This window comes from Myxocyprinus asiaticus, chromosome 33 (genome assembly GCF_019703515.2).
Source record: "Myxocyprinus asiaticus isolate MX2 ecotype Aquarium Trade chromosome 33, UBuf_Myxa_2, whole genome shotgun sequence".
In the NCBI taxonomy this organism is placed as follows: Eukaryota; Metazoa; Chordata; class Actinopteri; order Cypriniformes; family Catostomidae; genus Myxocyprinus; species Myxocyprinus asiaticus.
In genome coordinates, this window is record NC_059376.1 from 40939031 (window position 1) to 40960630 (window position 21600).

The 21600-nt window shown below is 38.3% G+C and overlaps 2 protein-coding genes across 5 annotated transcripts in view; one reads left to right on the forward strand and one right to left on the reverse strand.

Moving 5' to 3' along the window:
* Positions 1-17590, forward strand: part of si:ch211-166a6.5 (clustered mitochondria protein homolog) — a 28782-nt gene extending 11192 nt beyond the window's left edge. For 3 of the 4 annotated variants that reach the window (XM_051668239.1, XM_051668242.1, XM_051668240.1), the window contains exons 10-26: positions 2833-3536; positions 4988-5061; positions 5151-5255; positions 6143-6243; positions 6325-6477; positions 7460-7522; positions 7715-7950; positions 8313-8397; positions 9414-9567; positions 9650-9789; positions 11406-11486; positions 11575-11700; positions 14101-14210; positions 14817-14910; positions 14991-15116; positions 15210-15283; positions 16738-17590. In XM_051668239.1, coding sequence (XP_051524199.1) covers positions 2833-3536; positions 4988-5061; positions 5151-5255; positions 6143-6243; positions 6325-6477; positions 7460-7522; positions 7715-7950; positions 8313-8397; positions 9414-9567; positions 9650-9789; positions 11406-11486; positions 11575-11700; positions 14101-14210; positions 14817-14910; positions 14991-15116; positions 15210-15283; positions 16738-17182 — 2871 coding nt within the window. In that variant the 3' untranslated portion in view covers positions 17183-17590. The remainder of the gene's footprint in view (positions 1-2832; positions 3537-4987; positions 5062-5150; positions 5256-6142; positions 6244-6324; positions 6478-7459; positions 7523-7714; positions 7951-8312; positions 8398-9413; positions 9568-9649; positions 9790-11405; positions 11487-11574; positions 11701-14100; positions 14211-14816; positions 14911-14990; positions 15117-15209; positions 15284-16737) is intronic. The other variant, XM_051668243.1, reaches the window with a different exon arrangement.
* On the reverse strand, positions 17576-21596 carry srrd (SRR1 domain containing). Its single transcript, XM_051668307.1, has 7 exons — positions 21214-21596; positions 20973-21013; positions 20184-20347; positions 19967-20065; positions 19277-19428; positions 19117-19162; positions 17576-18157 (listed from the first exon to the last, which is right to left on the reverse strand). The coding sequence occupies exons 1-7, from the start codon at positions 21354-21356 to the stop codon at positions 17963-17965; spliced, it is 840 nt and encodes a 279-aa protein (XP_051524267.1). The 5' UTR covers positions 21357-21596; the 3' UTR covers positions 17576-17962.
* Between the last annotated feature and the right edge of the window lie 4 nt (positions 21597-21600).

The following is a 21600-nucleotide window of genomic DNA, read 5'->3' on the forward strand; positions in this document are numbered from 1 at the left end:
TTTGGACACCCAAAGGAATAGTTCACCCAAAAATTTAAATTCTGCCATAATTTACACCACATCCACACTAATCCGTTTTCATTTGAAAACGTATTGTTTCCCAAAGTATTCTGTAATAGAGCGATTTCAAAACGGTTAGTTTTCGGTGGAGGACAAATGTGGATAAGAGCCGCCAACAAAGCGAAAACTTATTGGTGTGGATGTGACCTTACTAACCCTCATATTTTTCCAAACCCATATGACCTTTTAATACAATGGCAATGGATATTGCCTCACTTTAAACTTAAAGGACCAAAAGTATACTTTTACAAAAGTACTCAAACACGTGATTTGTGCATTTTTGAACACCTCAACCACTGTGAACGAGCTTGTCTCATAGCATTCGTGAATGCGCAATGGACAAGTTTTTCTCAGAAAAATTACTTAAATTTCATGTTTCTCACCAAAGAAACCTTCAGAAGATTTGGAATATGAAACACAAGCAGCATGGACTACTTTTTATTATATTTTTGTGTATTTTTTTAGGCTTTAAAGTGAGTCCATGTCAGTGGTAATAATTGTATTTAACCTTTGTGTTCTGGGCATTTTCACCCAGACAACGTTTTTGTTTTTCTTAATCCAGTTGAAATAATATTCCTTGATATTGTTCACATATGGTGTCTGAAAACACCAAATAAATTAGGACCATTTTTTTTTTCATTCTATAGGTTTTATTTCACTTTGTCACCGGTCAAAAATGACCTGCCATTGGAAATGGGTGGGGCTTAAAAAAAACAAACAAATTGTGTTCTGGAGTCTGTCCAACCATCTGATGAGCACATATAAGCATGTGTACACTCACTCATACTCATACACACACACCCACACAAACACACACATAGACACCCTTTGATATTCCAGGCAACTTCTGTACTATTCTTGACCCCACAGGAACAAAGGAAAAATATTAAAGCAATGTGTTTTAAGAACTTTCACTTTCTCACAAAGAGTAGGAACAATGTTTACTAATATACAGTGGCTTTCCCTTGTATATGGTGCGGTCAGTAAAGCCTACTATCAATAAGTTCCAAATGAAGTACAAAACCTGTTCTAATTACTAGAAATCAAGTTAATAAAAAGATCTAACCCAATAACTAGTGAAAATATATTCATAATGAGAGATTTATATACATTTTAATGGACCGGTCGTTTTTGACCGGGAATACTACAAATGTGACTTTCTGCCTTTTTTTTCTTTTCTTTTTTTTTTTTTTTTTTTTTTTTACAAAATAGGAGTAAAAAAAAAAATGAATTTCTGGTTAAACATTAAAACAAACTAGTGTGATAAACAGGACAGAAAATTGCATGTATGGTATTTAATATAGTGAAAATATCAGTAAAAAAAAAAAAAAAAAAAAAAGCACTTTTTAATGCAAAAATTGAGTTGCATAATCTCAGGTAATTTAGGCCTATTGTCAAATTCTAAAGGGTACAAAATCTGTTTTAGTTACTAGAAATCAAGTTGAAAAAAATCTAATGCAATATTTGGTGATGATATATGGATTATGTGAGATTCATAAACCATTTAAATGGGTCAGACCTTTTGACCCAGGAACACAAGGAGTGGTAGCCAATGAGGAACACAACACAAGACTGACAGTGATATTCATTACAACATGTCTTTTTACGTTCTGTTTAAAATATGGTGTGTAAATGATGGCATTTAAACATTTCAGGTGCAGTATTCCTTGAAATCACACTTAAAAATGTATGTAGAAATGCAGGCATAGGGTTTCCATTTAAGATGAAATTGCCGAATAACCAAACTGTCCACAGTTGCAAGGTACTTCTGTGAAAACTTGATTCACTCCTATATATGCTTTGATCAAATTTGAGGTAGACTGATATATCTCGGTTTTACCGATTAATCGGTGGCAATAGTTGCTTTTTGGAACTATAATTTGTTTCCCCTCCATGTTCCTCCTCTGGAGGATTCTACAGTTCTACAGTCTTTAATCACTGACTATATTCAATTTTCATATTTTTATCCTCACTTTAATGCATATTTTATTATTTTGATCAGATCAATCAAGTTTTCTAAATTGAAGAGCGGGCATACAATGAAAAATGCAATTATATGGAAATGTACACCATCAGCACATTGTGTCTCCAACGTCATGTCTCTCTCTCTCTCTCTCTCTCTCTCTCTCTCATATATATATATATAATATATAAACTGTGTGCAAAGTTTTAGGCACTTGTGAAAAATGTTGCATAGTGAGGATGTCTTCAGAATTAATGCTGGTTGTTGGCAGATGGGATGTTCCAAGCTTCTTGCAGAATTCCCCACAGTTCTTCTATCTATTTCGGCTATATCTTTTGCCTCTTTATTTAATCACAGATTGACTCGATGTTGAGATCCGGCCATAGCATCTATTGTAGGGCTCCTTGTTTTTCCTCTATTTAATTCCATTTGTAAAGGGAATATTGATAGTTAAAATTATTACTTAAAGCAGAGTATATAACCATTTTAAGACAAATGGTTTTTTTACTTTTGCATAGAGTGTATATATACTGTGTGTGTGTGTGTGTGTATAATATATATATATATATATATATATATATATATTTGTGCATTGTAAGCAGTGTCAAGTTTTTTTTTTTTCAGGCTTGTTCATAGTTAAAAGCTTCTCTTTATGCACCAAATCTTAATTTTTGGTTGCGCAATAAATTGCATTTGGAATTTTATACATTTTGGACTCATGTAGCCTCTATATCTGTGCCCTTTTGTTATTTTGTGAACCGCTGTGCTAAATGACTCCTTCCTTATCCATTGAATGTGTGTTCTTGCAGGTAAACAGTGCGTTTGTGTGGGCAGTCGCTCAGGCAGCAGAGAAGGTGGTCGATGGTTTTGTCGAACCGATCAACGGTTCTTGCGATGACCCAGCATTCTTACTGGGTGGAGTGTTTTTGAGTATGCCAACACACAGTGAGGAGTGGCTGGGTGGAGAGCGAGGTCACAGGGCCGCTCAGCGCCTCGAGCTGCGAGGAGTTCAAGTTTACAGCGACCTGGAAGGAGACCTCCAAAACCTGCACACCATCCCCACCGCTCTGGCGGACTACCGCGGTGTCCGGCTCTCGGCACAGGGATTGGCTCCTGGCCTCCAGGGCCCCGAGCAGGCTGAAGTTCCCAATGGCCTGTTATACGGCTTCAGCGCGGGGCCCCTGGAAAATCCAGCAAGACGGAAACTTCTAGAGTTACTGGCCCAGTCGGCAAAGGCGCTCGCTTTGCAAAGACATGTGGTCCTGGGGCCCACAGGACATCAGTTGCCCCTTTTTACTTCTGTAGATGCCCAAGGCATACTGGGAGCTGATGGTCGGTATTATCTGCTGGATGTGTACCGTACCATGCCAGCCGATGCCAACTTCCTTGAGGAAGGTGGTGATGGAGTAGAAACAGAACATGAGGAGGGGAAAGAGGAGCATTTTCCCAGACGGTATCCTCACGTTTTGTGTCGTTTACGACCGGAGCTGGTGAAGGCGTTTGTTCAACACAAGTGAGTATGATTTGAAGTAAAGGTGAAGTATTTTACTCTGCACCACTAGTGTCACCAAACAGAATTGCAATAATGATTTACAGAAATAATGATTGTTTTCATACAAACTCCCTGTTGGCAGTTGGTCAGAAGAAAGCGATCCTTCTCACAATGGAAGTGAATGGGGCCAATCCGTAAAAGTTAAAATATTCAAAAGTATAGCCACAACACATGAACAATATGCATGTTAACATGATTTTAGTGTGATAAAATTGCTTACTAACCTTTTCTATGTAAAGTTATATCCAGTTTTACAACTTTTTTGTCATGACAATGCAACGTCAGTGACAAATACAATACCTAGAAGTTCATGCACTTGGAACAGTAGTCCGCCACAAAAAACAATGATTTAAACAACTTTACAGCTCAAATAATACACAATTTTGAACAGAAAAATTAAAGTGCTTTTATGAAATTAAAGCTTCACATTTTTTGCCTAATAAACCTTCCAAAAATTGGTTCCATTCATTTCCATTGTAAGTGCCTCACTGTATTCTCAATTTGAGCATTTTTAAAGGAAAGGAGGGACGAGTCGAAATTAATTTTTGTGGTAATCAACATTATGCCACAGATGCTGTCGATTTGAGGTAAACTTGTATTGGACCCGGAATATTTCTTTAATATTCTGTCATCATTCACTCTTCCTCATATTGTTCCAAATCTGTGTGATTTTCTTTATTCTGTGAAACACAAAAGAGAATTTTAGTGATATATTTGCCATTCTTTCCTATGCAGTGACAGTGAATGGAGACTGGAGCTTTCAAGCTTCAAAAAAGATGCAAAAGCATCATAAAAGTGGTTCATATGACTTGTATGCTATATTCCAAGTGTTCTTTTTTTTTTTTTTTTTTTCAAATTTCCAATGTGCTTTTAAGTCCTCCATGGTCGTGTAGTGATTCGCCACAGTCCGGGTGGCGGAGGACGAATCCCAGCTGCCTCCGCGTCTGAGACCATCAACCCGCGCATCTTATCACGTGGCTTGTTGAGCGCGTTGCCACGGAGACATAGCGCGTGTGGAGGCTTCATGCCATCCACCGCGGCAACCACGCTCAACTCACCACACGCCCCACTGAGAGCGAACCACATTATAGCAACCACGAGGAGGTTACCCCATGTGACTCTACCCTCCCTAGCAACCGGGCCAATTTGGTTACTTAGGAGACCTGGCTGGAGTCACTCAGAACACCCTGGGATTCAAACTAGCGAACTTTTAAGTTGTTATGCACCAAATAAAATGTCTGTTCTAGCTATCTTTGATGCATTAATGAGAGAAGTATTGCTATCCGATTCGTGAATGAATCATTGTTTCGTGCCGTTTAATTATGACAGAAGCTTCCGTTTAAATCTATGAACTTAAGATGCTATGTCTGTTTATCTGTGTATGGTTTATCGGTACTGTCTTGATATTTCAGACATGCTCAGTTTACGAAGCGAGTGAAAGAGCTTATGGAAGAGAGCGGAGGGGTGGATGAGTGTATAAAAGCTGGTAAGAGGAAAAAATAAGTGTCTGTTTTCATGTGATGTTTAACTGCATACAATATGTTACAGATTATGATTGCATTTGTGTGTTATCAGGTGATTCTCGGAGCACAGATGCAGTTAGAGGGGCGTGCAAAGACGTTGGATCTATCAGTCACATCATCTTTGAGATGCGTTTTAACCCTAATATCTTCTCTCCAGGTCAGCTCATTAAGCTCATTTTGACTTTTTGACATTTTGAATGCTGGAACAATAGCCTAAACTAATCTAAGGTGGTTGGTTGGTCCACCAGCCTGGCCAAACAGGTCATGCTGGTCTCTTTGCTAGTTTTTTGAGGGGTTTTTGGACACTTTTCAGCTGGTCTAAACCAGCTATGTCCAGCAAACCACCTTGTTTTAAGCTGGTTTTTTTTCCAACTGGGAAATAAACTACTCAAAAGCAAGCGAGTTATCTTGTAGTCTACATAGGCAACCTTTTAAGCCTCCTAACTAAAATGTAACGATATACATAGTTTTGCATTGTGACATTTTATTCCCCAATGCTCATTATCATAATGTGTCTGGACGTTTTACTATTTACTATTTTACTATTGTTTTCAGTGATGATTGTCATTACCATAACATTAAAAAAAAAAATAGTTTTTAATAATTAAAAAAAAATATTTTTTTTTATCAAAATCAAGTAAGGCATAGTCTACGACTATGACGTGTAAATAAAATGTTTTTACAATTAAAATAATATTATTTTTTTTTTCACATTGCGGTAATGAGAATTGGGGGGAGGGGGTAAAATGCATAACTGCCATGAAAATAATGTCACAATGTAAAAAATCATAATGGCACTAAAAACAGGCTTCATTTTCTATATGCAAAATGTAATTAGTTTTGTTTCTTTTGATTTGGTAGTAAAATAGGGCCAGGATATTTTCTTGACAGGTTTCATGAGACTCGCCCTAAAATGCTGTCTCACTAGATTTTCTTTAACAGAAGATCTCTAATAGAAATCATCCGTTTCTACAGCTGTACATAATGACTATTATAGCTTTTTTGTTTGAGACCTTAAATATTGTTTTGTCTCTCTTCGAGTAGGCGTGCAGTTTCCCAGCTCCGAAAGTGATGCCGTGGCGCTACAGAAGAGATTACTGAAGGAAGCCGCGTCTTTCATCATTAACGACCAAATACCAGCATTTGTGAGTGTGTTCAGTCAGTGTTTGTGTATGTTTTTATGCATGGGAGAAACAGTGTATTAAAGTGTCAGTTTGCGCTTTCAGATGAATGACTGCGTTCAGGGCTCTGATGTGCCCATGGATGGTGCTACGTTACGACAAGCCCTTCATCAGAAGGGAATAAACTTGCGCTATCTAGGACACCTGATCTTGACCATCAGCCAATCAAATCTCAAACATCAACTAAGGCACATCACGGTAATTTTAATAATGGACCCTTTTTACAGCCTGTGCTGATGAATCTCCTCCTTATTTATCAGCGTAATCTAGCTATTTAGTTGAAACTTTATAAATTTGTTCTATGTGTTATATTACCCTGCCATTAAAGGGACAGTTCACCCCAAAAATGAAAATTCTCTCAACATTTACTCACCCTCATTCCATCCCAGATGTGTATGACTTTCTTTCTTCAGCAGAACACAAATGAAGATTTTTAGAAGAATATCTCAGCTTTGTTGGTCCATACATTGCAAGTGAATGGTGACCAAAATTGTAAAGCTCCAAAAAGCACAAAGGCAGCATAAAAGTAATCCATAAGGCTCCAGTGGTTTAATCCATGTCTTCAGAAGTGATATAGGTGTGGTGAGAAACGGGAACATTTTTAAGTCCTTTTTCACTATTAAATTCTCCCACCTCCCCAGAAGGTGGCGAATCGGCAAAAACAAAGGAAGAAAGTGAACGTGGAGATTTATAGTAAAAAAGGACTTAAATATTGATCCGTTTCTCACCCACACCTATCATATCGCTTCAGAAGACATGGATTTAACCACTGTAGTCATATGGATTACTTTTATGCTGCCTTTATATGCTTTTTGGAGCTTCAAAGTTTTGGTCACCATTCATATCCCTTTAATTAAAATGCGATGGGGTTTCAAATGAGAGTAAATTTGGCTATTTTTCTTCTGCCCTTTTATTTTTTTCCTCTTTTCGAAAGTCGTGGAAATGTAATAGTGGATATTTTCTTGTGCTGTTTGAGCAAATGGGAACACTAAAAAAAAAAAATTTGCTGTGGTCTCCCATTCACCGCTATAGAAGTTTACCCCACTATATTTTTCTTCATCATACCAAACCTGCAAATGTGGAAAGGGTCCATTGATTTTATTGTGAGAATTAGAATTTAAAATCATCACTTTATCATTTGAAGTGTCATTAATCGTATATTGCTGTTTCTCTTTTTCAGAGGTTGGCGTTTGCTGAGATTGTAGTGCGCTGCGCACAAAGGTTCTTCAATGGCTACATTCAGGTATTTCATTTTATTTAGTTGATCTATAAACAAAAGTAGTTTTATTTTGACTTAAAGGGAAGATTCTGACATCATTTAATCACCCTCATTTTGTTCCAAACCTGTAAGGCTTACTTCTGTATAAACAAAGGAGACAGTTTTGAGTGAACTATCCCTTTAAATGGTTTGCATTTCTTCTGCTGTGTTGTTTAGGGGGTGGAGACATCTAACTTGTCTGCAGCAGCAAGCCATTTCCTCTGCTGCTTATTGGTTCCCAACTTCAGTTCAGCAGCCAATGGGGAGGAGTCTAAGAAACGTTCCAGGAGGCGTGGTCGTGGAGGGGGAGGGGCTTCGGATAGCACCGCCTGGAGTGCACTCAGTGGGAATGAACTGTGGAGTGTGATCTGTCAAGATGCTCAGGAGACCTACAGACTTAAAGAAGGACTAGGGTGAGGGACAATTGTCCAGTCTACTCCAAGAGCTACAATTCTTAAACCTATTAAAGGAACAGTTCACCCAAAAATGAAAATTCAGTCATTATTTATTCACCTTCAAGTCGTTCCAAAACCGTATGACTTTCTTCTGCGGAACATAAAATGAGATTTTAAAGAATGTTGCGATTTTGCTGATTCCCATTCAATAGCAGTTGATAGTGACTCACATTAAAGTGCCTAAAAGCATCTGATCATTTTGTATGATGAACATGTGGGTTTGTAATGACATGAGGGTGAATTATTCCTTTATTCTTAACATGTGTCTTATGTGTTTCACTCAGTAGTAGTGTGTGAATAATCCCAACATTTTCTTACAGATCAAATATGGACTATCTGGTAGAGCAGTACGGACTCCAGAAGATATCCTTGTTGAGGGAGATATGCTTGAAGACTGGCATTCAGGTATTGGGTTTAACAACTATACGTAACTAGAATGATCTTAATTGAACCTCCAAACAATGTGTAATGGATGATCAAAAATCATTGATGTTACACTAAATTAATTATTCAGTATTTCAATTCTAAAAATATAGTTTAAAAATGTATTTAACATGTTTGTTTGGATATTGGATTGCACTAGAAAAAGTGAAATAGTATTACCATGTTTTTTTTGGACAAGTACCACGGTATTACCATCACTATACTAAAACAGTATCTTTCGGTTGTCATGGCCAAAATAATTATAAAAATATATGTGTATCCTTTTGACAGTTCATTGTACAATTCAAAGTTTTTTTTTTTATAGTTTATATTTTAAGAATTTATTACGATAAAACTGAGAACAGGAAATTCTTTAAGCAGAGATGTGGAAAACATGGAAATATCAGGGAATTTTAAAATGGTGTTTTTCAGGCCTGGACAAGTCTTGGAAATCAGTAAAATCATTAAAGTCATGGAATAGTCATGGGAATTAAATCTTTACAGTCATAGAAATGTCATGAAATTGAATAATCTTTATAGTCATGGAAAAGTAATGGAAATTAATCAAATCTTTAAATTCTTGGAAAGGTTATGGAAATTATTAAAAACTTAATCTTTAAAGTCATGGAATTAAAGCTTTAAAGCACAGCCATTGGCCAGGAAAATAAAAAATGGCACTCCATGTCAAAAAGGTTGCTGACCCCTGCTCTAAAATATTCAATTGAAAGAGATTTTTCTTTTTCGTTTAGAGTAAAACTTGCTTGGCATGGTTATGTCAGATTTGTGAGCGAATCATTCATTTGAGACGGTTCTTTTCAATGAATTGGGTGAACTATTTCACAAATCATAGCAATTCAATCTGACTCTAAAATTATTTCTCAAAATCAGAAATCACATCGAGATCCTCATTAACTCATTGATTTGTATGTTGTAAGTACTATGACTTGTATCATGGAGAAACCCCTTTTAACTGGTCTGCATATGAATGTGTCTGACAGCTCCGTCTCAGAGAATATGTTCTTGACAACCGTAACAAAGCGCCTATCTCTCCCGATGACGTGCTCAACATTCTGCCTGTCATCAAGCACATCACCATGACAACAACCGATGCCACACGGATGTTCCAGGCAGCTCAGCACAGCCTTCAGAAAGGTAACTATGGAAAAGGTAGTAAAGTTTATAATTGAGTCTCATATGAGCAGATTTGTTTTACGATGTCATTTTCTCCCTGCAGGGTTATTGGAGCAGGCGTACGAGCAGCTGAAAGAAGCGTCGTATCTCTTCGGTCGTGTGTGTGATGACCTTCACCCTGAAGCCTGCCATTGTCTTAGTCTCCTGGCAAAAGTGGCCTATTTACAGGGCCATGCTGCGGAGGTTTGTGTACTATCTATGCAGGATGCATCCTGAAGAGAAGCTTTGCTGTCCCATGAGTCAGTGGCTTCTGAAGCCATACGATAGCTTTGTGTGAGAAACGGACCAAAAAATGAAATCAGCTTTGGTTCACATATGGCATCAGAAGACATGGAAAAAGCACCTTCCACTGTAGCTTTCAAATCTCATTCGTGCTTGTGTACTTTCAAACATGGTGCATCTCAATTGGTTACGAGACACGTGAAAATCCGCAAGGTTGGATGCGGCTTTACAAGTCTTGAGGCGCAAGGTTTGAGTATGCGCAAGCATGAATATTTGGGGGAACTATTCCTTTAATAGAAGGAATATTCTGGGTTCAATACATGTTACGCTTACTTGACAGCATTTGTGATGTAATGTTGATTACCACAGTAACCACGTAAATAATTTTCTCATCCCTCTTTTATTTAAAAAAAAATTAAATCAGTTACAGTGAGGTGCTTACATTTAAAGTCAATGGGGCCAGTCAATAAACGCTCAAATCAACCTAGTCTGATAGAATGAATGTTACTATACGTGCCACATTCTACGTTTAGTCGTAGTTTCCTGGTGAAATGAACAGTAGATCCATCTAACATTCAGCTTTAAAAACCCTGTCTGATAACAAAACCATTTCACTCTTTTGGTGCCCCCTGCTGGACATTTTACTGGGAAACTGCAGCGAATCATGTAATGCAGCACGTAATTTCGTTTTGCAAAACAGTTGCCACGGTCACGTAATGTTCATGAGATCAGGCTGGCTAAAATGCACACTGTTTCAAAAGTATAGCTACAAGACAACATTATATGTGTTAATATGATTTTAGCATGATAAAAGTCATGGATTTTTCTAGTGTTACAGCATTTACTGGATTACAGGGTTTAAAGGCATTATGTTGTCATCACAACTAAGTTGTAATATTGGATATAACGTTACACAGATAAGGTTAGAAAGTGGTTTTATGGGGGGCCTGGGTAGCTCAGCGTGTATTGACGCTGACTACCACACCTGAAATCGTGAGTTTGAATCCAGGGCATGCTGAGTGACTCCAGCCAGGTCTCCTAAGCAACCAAATTGGCCCGGTTGCTTGGGAGGGTAGAGTCACATGGGTTAAACTCCTTGTGGTCGCTCTCAATGGGGCGTGTGGTGAGTTGTGCGTGGATGCCGCGGAGAATAGCATGAAGCCTCCACATGCGCTAGGTCTCCATGTCTTGTTGAGCGCGTGCTCAACAAGACACGTGATAAGATGCACGGATTGACGGTCTCAGACGCGGAGGCAACTGAGATTCATCCTCCGCCACCCGGATTGAGGCGAGTCACTACGCCACCACGAGGACTTAAAAAAAAAAAAAAAAAAAAGTTTATGGACTGGCCCCATTCACTTCCATTGTAAGTGCCTCACTGTAACCGTTTTTTTATATATATATAAGTGAGGGACATATCAAAATATTTTTTTTTGGTAATCAACATTATGCCACAAATGCTGTCGAATGAGCTTCACATGTATTGAACCCGTAACATTACTTTAACGTGTTGGACACTCCCAAAATTTTGACTGTTCTCTGAATAAGTTGAAAAACTAGAATTTCTCTCTCTGTAGGCACGTAGCGTGCAGCTGAGGGTCGTGGTCATCAGCGAAAGAGTTCTGGGCTTTGACCATCCCAACACCATTCAGCAATACGTGAGTGATGTTTTAACAGAACACAAACCTACTTATGAAAATGCAGTGAAATAATCATCATCTGATGCAATCTGCGCTCTCGTTCCAGGTACTTTTGGCAGTCTATCTGTTTGCTGGAGGGGAAACCGCTCTGGCTCAGCGCTGCCTGTATCGTGCCAAAGTTCTTCTGTTGACGGTTCATGGAGCAGATCATCCTTACACTGCAGTCATAGATGTAAGCATCTTTTACCTCGGACCCAAGTAGCAAACCTTTGACTAAATGGCCCAAATTCTGGTCCTTACTCTGGCCAAGAGCCGCCCTTTTAGATAGGAAGAAACCATCTGGTGGATTGATTGTTTTTAAGTACCGTTTAGGGGAGGATTTTTCTGGAAGAGATAATCCCACAATAATAGACCAGAATGTGAATAATGCAGCGGAAGTCTCTGCAAATGGCTGTATTGAGAACACTGGACCAATACTATAAAATGTGCATAGTAAAACATTTCTTGTGTCTTTCTAAGAGCAATGAAAATAATTTGACACAACACCGAAAACAGAAATGAATCATTGACAAATAAGGTTGTCTGAGGTGATAAAAATGAGAATTCTTTTAGACACACCTGTCAAGTTTAGAAATGCATTCTTTGTGTCCATGTTTGTTTCATAAATTTTGGAAAAACATTTATAGCTTCTACATAAAATTGACTAAATGGCTTTAAAAATGTAATGTGATGTAACTATCAAGTAAAAGGTTTTAAGCTCCTTGAACACACTAGTGTACTTATTTCAAAAGGTTTTCAAACATATTTTTCAAGGTAAAAAGCGCACACACAGACTGTGTGTGTGTGTGTGTGTATAATATATATATAATGTAATATATAACACACACTGGCAGCCAAAAGTTTGGAATAATGTCCAGATTTTGCTCTTATGGAAAGAAATTGGTACTTTTATTCTTAAACTACTTCAAAGATTTCTCATCAAAAAATCCTCCACGTGCAGCAATGACAGCTTTGCAGATCTTTGTTATTCTAGCTGTCAGTTTGTCCAGATACTCAGGTGACATTTCACCCCACACTTCCTGTAGCACTTGCCATAGATGTGGCTGTCTTGTCGGGCACTTCTCACGCACTTTACAGTCTAGCTGATCCCACAAAAGCTCAATGGGGTTAAGATCCATAACACTCTTTTCCAATTATCTGTTGTCCAATGTCTGTGTTTCTTTGCCCACTCTAACATTTTCTTTTTGTTTTTCTGTTTCAAAAGTGGCTTTTTCTTTGCAATTCTTCCCATAAGGCCTGCACCCCTGAGTCTTCTCTTTACTGTTGTACATGAAACTGGTGTTGAGCGGGTAGAATTCAATGAAGCTGTCAGCTGCGGACATGTGAGGTGTCTATTTCTCAAACTAGAGACTCTGATGTACTTATCCTCTTGTTTATTTGTACATCTGGTCTTCCACATCTCTTTCTGTCCTTGTTAGAGCCAGTTGTTCTTTGTCTTTGAAGACTGTAGTGTACACCTTTGTATGAAATCTTCAGTTTTTTGGCAATTTCAAGCATTGTATAGCCTTCATTCCTCAAAACAATGATTGACTGATGAGTTTCTAGAGAAAGCTGTTTCTTTTTTTGCCATTTTTGATCTAATATTGACCTTAAGACATGCCAGTATATTGCATACTGTTGCAACTAAAAACAAACACAAAGACAATGTTAATCTTCATTTAACGAACCAAACAGCTTTCAACTGTGTCTGATATAATGACAAGTGATTTTCTAGTACCAAATTAGCAATTTATCATGATTACTCAAGGATAAGGTGTTGGAGTGATGGCTGCTGTCTAGATTTGATCTAAAATGACTTTTTTCAAATAGTGATGGTGCTGTTTTTTTACATCAGTAATGTCCTGACTATTCTTTGTGATCAGTTGAATGGCACTTTGGTGAATTAAAGTACCAATTTCCTTCAGAAACAGCAAAATCTGTACATTATTCCAAACTTTTGGCTGCCTGTGTGTGTGTGTGTGTGTGTGTGTGTGTGTGTGTGTGTGTGTGTGTGTGTGTGTGTGTGTGTGTGTGTGTGTGTGTGTGTGTGTGTGTGTGTGTGTGTGTGTGTGTGTGTGTGTGTGTGTGTATACACACACGCACACACACATTTTTACAAATATTATACATTTTTGAGTCTCGAATATCAAGAAGTGTTCTTAGGATTTCTCCAACAAAACAAAATTAGCCTTTTCATAAAATTGTCAGAATGTCTGAAATGTTTTAAAACTTTCAAGGTCTGTTTTATTGTCACATGACAACAGAATTGGCTACCTGCATGTTGGTTACACTTTGATTTGGTGGACAAAAGTTTTTCAAACATTAATATTTCAAAACAAAGTTGTTTTACTTCTTTTTTTTTTAATTTTTTATAAATAATGATAAAAGATTATTCCAAACTAAATATGCCAACAATTTCCCCCCAAGATGTTTAGCTTTTAATGAGACTCTTTAGATTAGAATGTGTGCAATATGCATCAGATCATCTGAGGGTATGCCGTCTTGAGACAGACTAACCATAATCACTGATCGAGTAATCAGAGATAGAAATATTTGTATGATGTTATTCACTTAACCTCTCATTATCTCGCAGGCTTCTCTAGGATTGGTTCTTCAAGGAGAGCAGTCCCTACGGTACATACAGAATGCACTGAAACTCAATGGCTCTTTCAGAGGAGAAACAGACCTGACAACAGCTCTGACGTAAGACAACATGCTCGAAGCATTAACAAAATATCGATGGAATTGTATAGCAATCATACACACCAAGTGCAGTTTTCTATCCGTCCCATTTTCAGTGTTTTCCCTATGTAAACGTGCATCAGAAAGACGTCTTTGACCGTTGCACTGCGTCTCACTGCTTTTCAGTGTTTCGCACAGGATCACTGTGTTTTTTATGCACTGTGTCAGTTTTAAAACAAATTTACTAAGGCTCTGTTGCAAACTCTGGTGAGCTGCTTATCTAGGCAACATGTGTAAGCATCATAGACACAAATGTATGTTCTAAATGTAAATACATTTTTGTTCCGTCCTAGAAGTATTGATATATCCAAGTAATAACAAAATAAGCAATTTCTCTTTGTGTGATGCACAAGTAAGCATTAACTGAGTTGTTGCCCATTTAAGAACATTTGGAACCCTAAATAGGTTTCATTGCAGTTAGGATGCTGCCTATGTAGACGCTGAGGTAGCTTACTTGGATTTGGAACAGAGTAATCAAACTCAAATCAAACCAGTACATTTTATTGTATGTGACATAAATTGAGTAATTAGAGGTCTTTTTTTTTTTTTTTTTTGTTTGACTTGCAGTCACCATCTGCTGGCTCAGAGACTGTGTGTAACTGGTGACTACAGAGGAGGGATGAACCATGAGAAAGAAGCTCACAGCATCTTCCAGGACAAGGTCAGACTCATTCAAGATTTTGAATGTTTGTAAATTTCAAGTATAATGGTGTTCTGAGCTCGCTTGTGTTTGTAATGCAGTGGGGTGAAAATCATCCACAAACCAAATGCAGCTCAGACTTCCTAAGAAATATTACCCAGCAGGCTGTACGTGTGGAGCGGTCAATTCGTCAGGGAGGCGTGGAGCTTTCTGATACGCTGCCTGAGGCAAGCGCAGTTTGAAACCGCTGTGTTTTAAGCAAAAGCTTGAGGACTTGCAAACGATTTTTACTGAACTTTAGCTCTCTTTTATGTCTACAGAGTTTGGTTCCCTCTCTGGACACTACATTGGAACAACTTGCTCTGGTCAATGGCATACTGAAGACTTCATACAGGTAAGAGGATTTTACTAGCGTGAATCTAACAAAAACATGTCCAGGTCACATTTCACCCCGAAATCAAAAGAAAATATACTTTAAGAAAATTAAGCCTATTTTTAAAAAAATTTAAGATTTTTTTTATACATATTTATCTGTTTGTTTTTTTTTTTGCAGAAAAATGTGTAAAAACAAATTTTTTGCACAATAATGACAAAACATTTAATTACATTTGTCTTTTTATTCTGACGGCAAGTCTTGATTATTTATAAATTCCAAGAATAACCCCCATATTTTATAAGAAACATCAATTTTATGCTTTTAGAGCATTTAGGAATTTTGATGTTTTCATGAAATTATTGTAATTATGTATGTTTTCAATTTTATTATTATTATTTATTTACATGATCTAATTGGTGATTGTCATTACTGTAATACAATTATTTTTTTTTATTTTAATCAGCATAAAGTCTGTGCAACAAATATTACCGTAATGTAAAAAATATATAATGATATTTTCCATGACAGTAATGAGAATGTTTTGTAATATGAAAATTCGAGTTTCATGGCTGATAAGAAATATTTATTGCTATATTCTTATTATATATTTAATAATAATAATAATATTTTAATAAAATATTATATATTTTATATTAATATGAATTCATATAATTAATAATTCATATATTTAAAAATATATATATTTTGTGGATTTTTTTTTTTTCTCCCAATTTGGAATTCCCAATGTGCTTTTAAGTCCTTGTGGTCACGTAGTGATTCGCCTCAATCCGGGTGGTGGAGGATGAATCCCAGTTGCCTCTGCGTCTGAGACCATCAACCCGCGTATCTTATCACGTGTCTTGTTGAGCGCGTCACCATGGAGACATAGCGCGTGTGGAGGCTTCACGCCATCCACCGCGGCATCCATGCTCAACTCACCACGCGCCCCACCGAGAACGAACCACATTATAGTGACCACGAGGAGGTTACCCCATGTGACTCTACCCTCCCTAGCAACCGGGCCAATTTGGTTGCTTAGGAGACCTGGCTGGAGTCACTCAGCATGCCCTGGGATTCGAACTAGCGAACTCCAGTGGTGGTAGCCAGCGTCAATACTCGCTGAGCCAGCGTCTTTTACTAGTTCGAATCCCAGGGTGTGCTGAGTGACTCCAGCCAGATCTCCTAAGCAACCAAATTGGCCCGGTGGCAACGCAGGTTGACGGTCTCAGACGTGGAGGCAACTGGGATTCGTCCTCCGCCATCCGGACTGAGGCGAATCGCTACGCGACCACAAGGACTTAAAAGCACATTGGGAATTGGGCATTCCAAATTTGGAAAAAAATCCCCCAAAAATAAATAAAATATTAATATTTTTTGTATTAATATTAAATCACTCTGTGTGCACCTAATGATGATGCATTTGTAGATAATGCAAACACCTGAATGATTGTATTTCATTATTGTTGTTTAAGCACGAGAATAATGGAGTTCAAAGAGAAACTGAAAGAGCGGAAAGCAGCAGAAGAAGCTGAAAAGACCAAATCGGAGAGCTCTGAATCAATCAATGAGAACGAAGCTTCAGAGCCGCAAGCCAGTAACGGAGAAGTTACTGGGGATGCCACGTCCAATGGGGAACAGACGAAAGAAGCTGCCGATGCTTCAGAGAAGTCGGACCACTCAAACATGAATGGCGAGATCGAGTCCCACATGCATAACAGAGATTGTGGCACACAAAACAAAAGCGATGATGAAGAACATCGGTCAGACATCTCCAAATGTGTCCCAACTGAAAGCCAATCAAAATCATCTTGCATTATGTTGTCATCAAATGAAGCACAGTCAGAATCAGCTGTGGTAAATGGTAAAGAGTGTGTTGTGAGCGAAGGAGATTTGGAGAAACGGGTGGAGACAGAGTGAGATGTTCAGTGAGAAATAATAAGATCTCAGAAAGTGAGATTTTCAGTTCTTTCAAATACTTTGACAGACATAAACATGACTGTATGACCGCCCAAATTGAGTGGTTTTTTTTAACATATAACACGAGAGGAAATATGAAATGAATCCAATAAAATGTTTGACCAAAGTCCCGTTTCTGCGTGTGAATGTCTGTTACACATGAAACTTGTCGCTTTTAACTCATTTGCACTAGCAACACATTTAGCTTCTGTAATGTTACACATTTCACAGCAAAACTGAATATTCAATAGGAAATAATGTAGGGCGAGACTTGAATTCATCCATTAGAATTTGACTGGGATTTCCCAATTGGTTAATGTTGTTTTCCCTGCCTACTTGGCATTGTTTCAGAGGTTTTTTTTTTTTTTTTTTTTTTTTTTTACTTCCCTCTAGAATAACAAGACCTTATGAATCATGCACAAATGAACCAGGGACTTTTGTAAATGCCTTGTTGATGAGGGAGGTCAACAGAGAATGTCAGTTCTAACCAGTCTGGTCAAAGTCTACGGTAACTCAGATAACTGCTCTGTACAAGAAGAATATCATCTCTGAATGCTATACTGAGATGTGGGTTGGCGCTGTTTTGGCGGCACGAGGGGGATCTACACAATATTAGGCAGGTGGTTTTAATGTTGTGGCTGATCGGTGTATATAAGAAACTGGAAATTATATTCGCCTTAAAGTGTAACAAATAATCAACAGCAATCTTGTTACATGTTTAAAGTAGTGACAGTTTATTCCTCAGCAGCATTTCTTTCTCTGGATGATCTCGAGATCTTTGCAGTGTTGGTACAGCGGTTCTAAAGGTTCAATCCACGTGGTGTCTTCTAGTTTGTTCAGATTTTCAGGAGGGAACCGAATGAGCGCAGTGTCATTAAACACATCCAGGAAGCGCGGTGAGCAGGGCAGAGACGTCTCATCGCACACACTTATCACCTAAAACAACAGCTGAGTCAAGGGCTGTAACATTCTTATGAGGGAAAAATACCTGTAAGACTCCAACAATCACATTTAAAGCATGACCTTCAGATCCTCTGAAATTCTAAATTCTCAGTCTCAAGAGGAAAATATTCAGCAAGAAAGAGATAAAGCAATTTCATATTACTTGGTTATACACTGAACAGCCACAACATTAAAAGCACCTGCCTAATATTGTGTAGGTCCCCCTCGTGCCACCAAAACAGCACCAACTCGCATCTCAGAACAGCATTCAGAGATGATATTCTTCTCACCACAATTGTACAGAGCGGTTATCTGAGTTACTGTAGACTTTGTCAGTTCGAACCAGTCTGACCATTCTCTGTTGACCTCTCTCATCAACAAGATATTTCCATCCACAGAACTGCCACTCACTGGATGTTTTTTTGTTTTGGGCACCATTCTGAGTAAATTCTAGAGACTGTTGTGTGTGAAAATCCCAGAAGATCAGCAGTTACAGAAATACTCAAACCAGCCTGTCTGGCACCAACAATCATGCCACGGTCCAAATCATTGATCACATTTTTTCCCCATTCTGATGGTTGATGTGAACATTAACTGAAGCTCCTGACCTGTATCTGCATGACTTTAGGCACTGCTGCCACATGATTGGCTGATTAGATAATCGCATGGATGTTTGTTGGTGCCAGACGGGCTGGTTTGAGTATTGCGGGTTGGCGCTGTTTTGGCGGCATGAGGGGGACCTACACAATATTAGGCAGGTGGTTTTAATGTTGTTGCTGATCGGTGTATACATGCAACATTAGTTATTTGTGTTCTGCGTGAACAGCCATATCTAAAATCAATAGATTGCAGTACCTGTATATATTCTCCCTTTACGTTGTGTTGGAATTCATCTCTAAACAAAAATACATACATTTTTAAGCTAAAAGTGTAACGTTAGATTTAAAGGATACATTTGAAAGGAAGCTGTAGTCTCCCTGAAACTCTCTCTGAAGCATCCTAAACAAATAAAAATAAATAATTAAAAAAGCACTGTGCATAAAGCATTAAGAACTGAGTTTGCGATTGATGATTTACAAGAGATATGATACCCGAATGACTTAAGGCATCTACCTTTCTTGAATGCCATGAAAACTGTTGCCAATGATAATAATATTTGGCAGTGCCCGTGGCGACCAGTTTCTCCACAGTAGGTTGTTATATAGAGCCTTCCCACAATGCATCAAGTAGAACAGGGTCGGTTCACACACCGCTCGTTTCCCCTCCTGATGAGTATGCCACCAGAAAGAAAAATAAAACAATGCTTCCCAATTATCAGACATCTACTGTTAGTCCCCTTTTCTCCCAATTTGGAATGCCCATTTCCCACTACTTAGTAGGTCCTTGTGGTGGCGCGATTACTCACCTCAATCCGGATGGCGGAGGACAAGTCTCAGTTGCCTCCGCTTCTGAGACCGCCAATCCGCGCATCTTATCACGTGGCTCGTTGTGCATGACACTGCGGAGACTCAGCATGTGGAGGCTCATGCTACTCTCCACGATCCACACACAATTTACCACGCCCCCCATTGAGAGCGAGAACCACTAATCACGACCACGAGGAGGTTACCCCATGTGACTCTACCCTCCCTAGCAACCAGGCCAATTTGGTTGCTTAGGAGACCTGGCTGGAGACACTCAGCACACCCTGGATTCGAACTCGCGACTCCAGGGGTGGTAGTCAGCGTCAATACTCGCTGAGCTACCCAGGCCTCCCGCAGAGAACAAATTAAATATTTTAATGACAGTAGATGTGTGATCCACCTCATTCTCAGTGAGCACAGTGAAGCCGAACTCTCTGAGAGCGTCACACTCTGACACAGAAAACACAGGATCATACACACAACAACTGCCCACTGGAATCTATAAGAGAACAAAAAGAGAGAGCGGTTAAGGAAGGTTGATCTTATTTGGACCACAATATCGATATTTAATTGAAAAAAATTCTGAAAATACAGTGAGTATGTGTGTGTTTGTTTACCTGGAGTGTATCTAGAAGCAGTAACAACATTGCAAGTTGGTATCGGGCAGATACACAAGAGGCAAAGTTACCCAAACCGTAACACACACACTGTTGAGGAGACACGTTTTTAATTTTCTCAGAGGATGCTGAAGCATTGGAAAGAAGACGCTCTGACAGCAGATCTGTTTGTGGGAGAAGGGAATGTGGAATATGACATTTTTTGGCAGATACCAATTAAAAATAATAATCCTAAAGGCCAATACCGATATTTTACCACTTACCTAATTTTGTCATCAGATCACTGTTTTACTTAGGAATTACGCTTTAAAAATGTAGAAAAGAAGCTTTTTTTACTGTTACAATAAATAATTTACATTAAACATGGATTGGATCTGTTGAACACAAGACAGGCCAAAATTCTGAGAGCCACAACGAAAGATAAATACAAGATAAAAACTCTTAAAATATATTTATGAAAACATGCATTTTAAACAATTAAACTCACATTTGACACCAGTACAAATGCATTCATATTATGCACATTCGACATGCTTTTTTCTGATTTATTTTGATAGGTGCTTGTTTAAATTACACAGAAAAATATATAGTACAATTTATTCAATGCAATAAATCTGCAAAATTATAAATAAATCATTGTTTTTTTTTTATCTCGCTGTTTTCATGCTTGTAACCGATATGCCAATGGTTTTCATTTGGTCAATAACTGGCCGATAAATAGGTGAATCCCTAGTAGTTATTGTAGTTAAGCTGAAATAGTGGTTCAACATGTATGAAAAACTGAGTCACCTCTCCATTCCAGACAGAAGTTTTCTCCTCTCAGGTCATTCCTGTGAAGAAGAGATACAAAATGCATCACAGGGATGTCAAGAATTTTATAAAAGTATTTACATGGTAATCCATTCCATTGCAATTCAAAGGATACCATGGTATTACCCTGGTAACACCAAGGAATTGTGTTAGTGTTAGTGCTTGGATTTGAACCACTATGCTATCCATAGACATGCAATAATGACGGATAGACTCTCACATGGCATTGATTATCCTCTGCTTGTCCAGTTTGGAGTCATGGATCTGGGAAGAGTCTGGTTTTGGATTTGAGGGTGGTTTTCCTCTTCGGGCAGCTCCTTTGCGGCGTCCTGCTATCTGCCAGACATCATCATTACAGGCCATAACTGCAAAAAGCTCTTTACCTCACCAAGATCAAAACTATTTACAGTCGATCAGACAGTCCGAAATACATAATCAAACCGGCGACTTCTATAAGTGAAGTTAAAAGTGCATCAACTACCATGTGAACTCATTTTGTATTCCTATAGCTGTTAATGACACTCATTTAGACTCTATATGATCTTTTAAACGCAACATTTGTTTATATGCACAACCATGTGAGTGTTGTGTGTTACACTTTAATCGT

Excerpts from the sequence above, each read along its gene's own strand:
- srrd (XM_051668307.1), bottom strand. The coding sequence starts at position 21,356 with ATGGCCTGTAATGATGATGTCTGGCAGATAGCAGGACGCCGCAAAGGA. Across the intron at positions 20,066-20,183 it reads TGCTTCTAGATACACTCCAG|ATTCCAGTGGGCAGTTGTTG; the intron begins GTAAACAAACAC and ends GTTCTCTTATAG. Across the intron at positions 19,429-19,966 it reads CTGTGCTCACTGAGAATGAG|GAGGGGAAACGAGCGGTGTG; the intron begins GTGGATCACACA and ends CATACTCATCAG.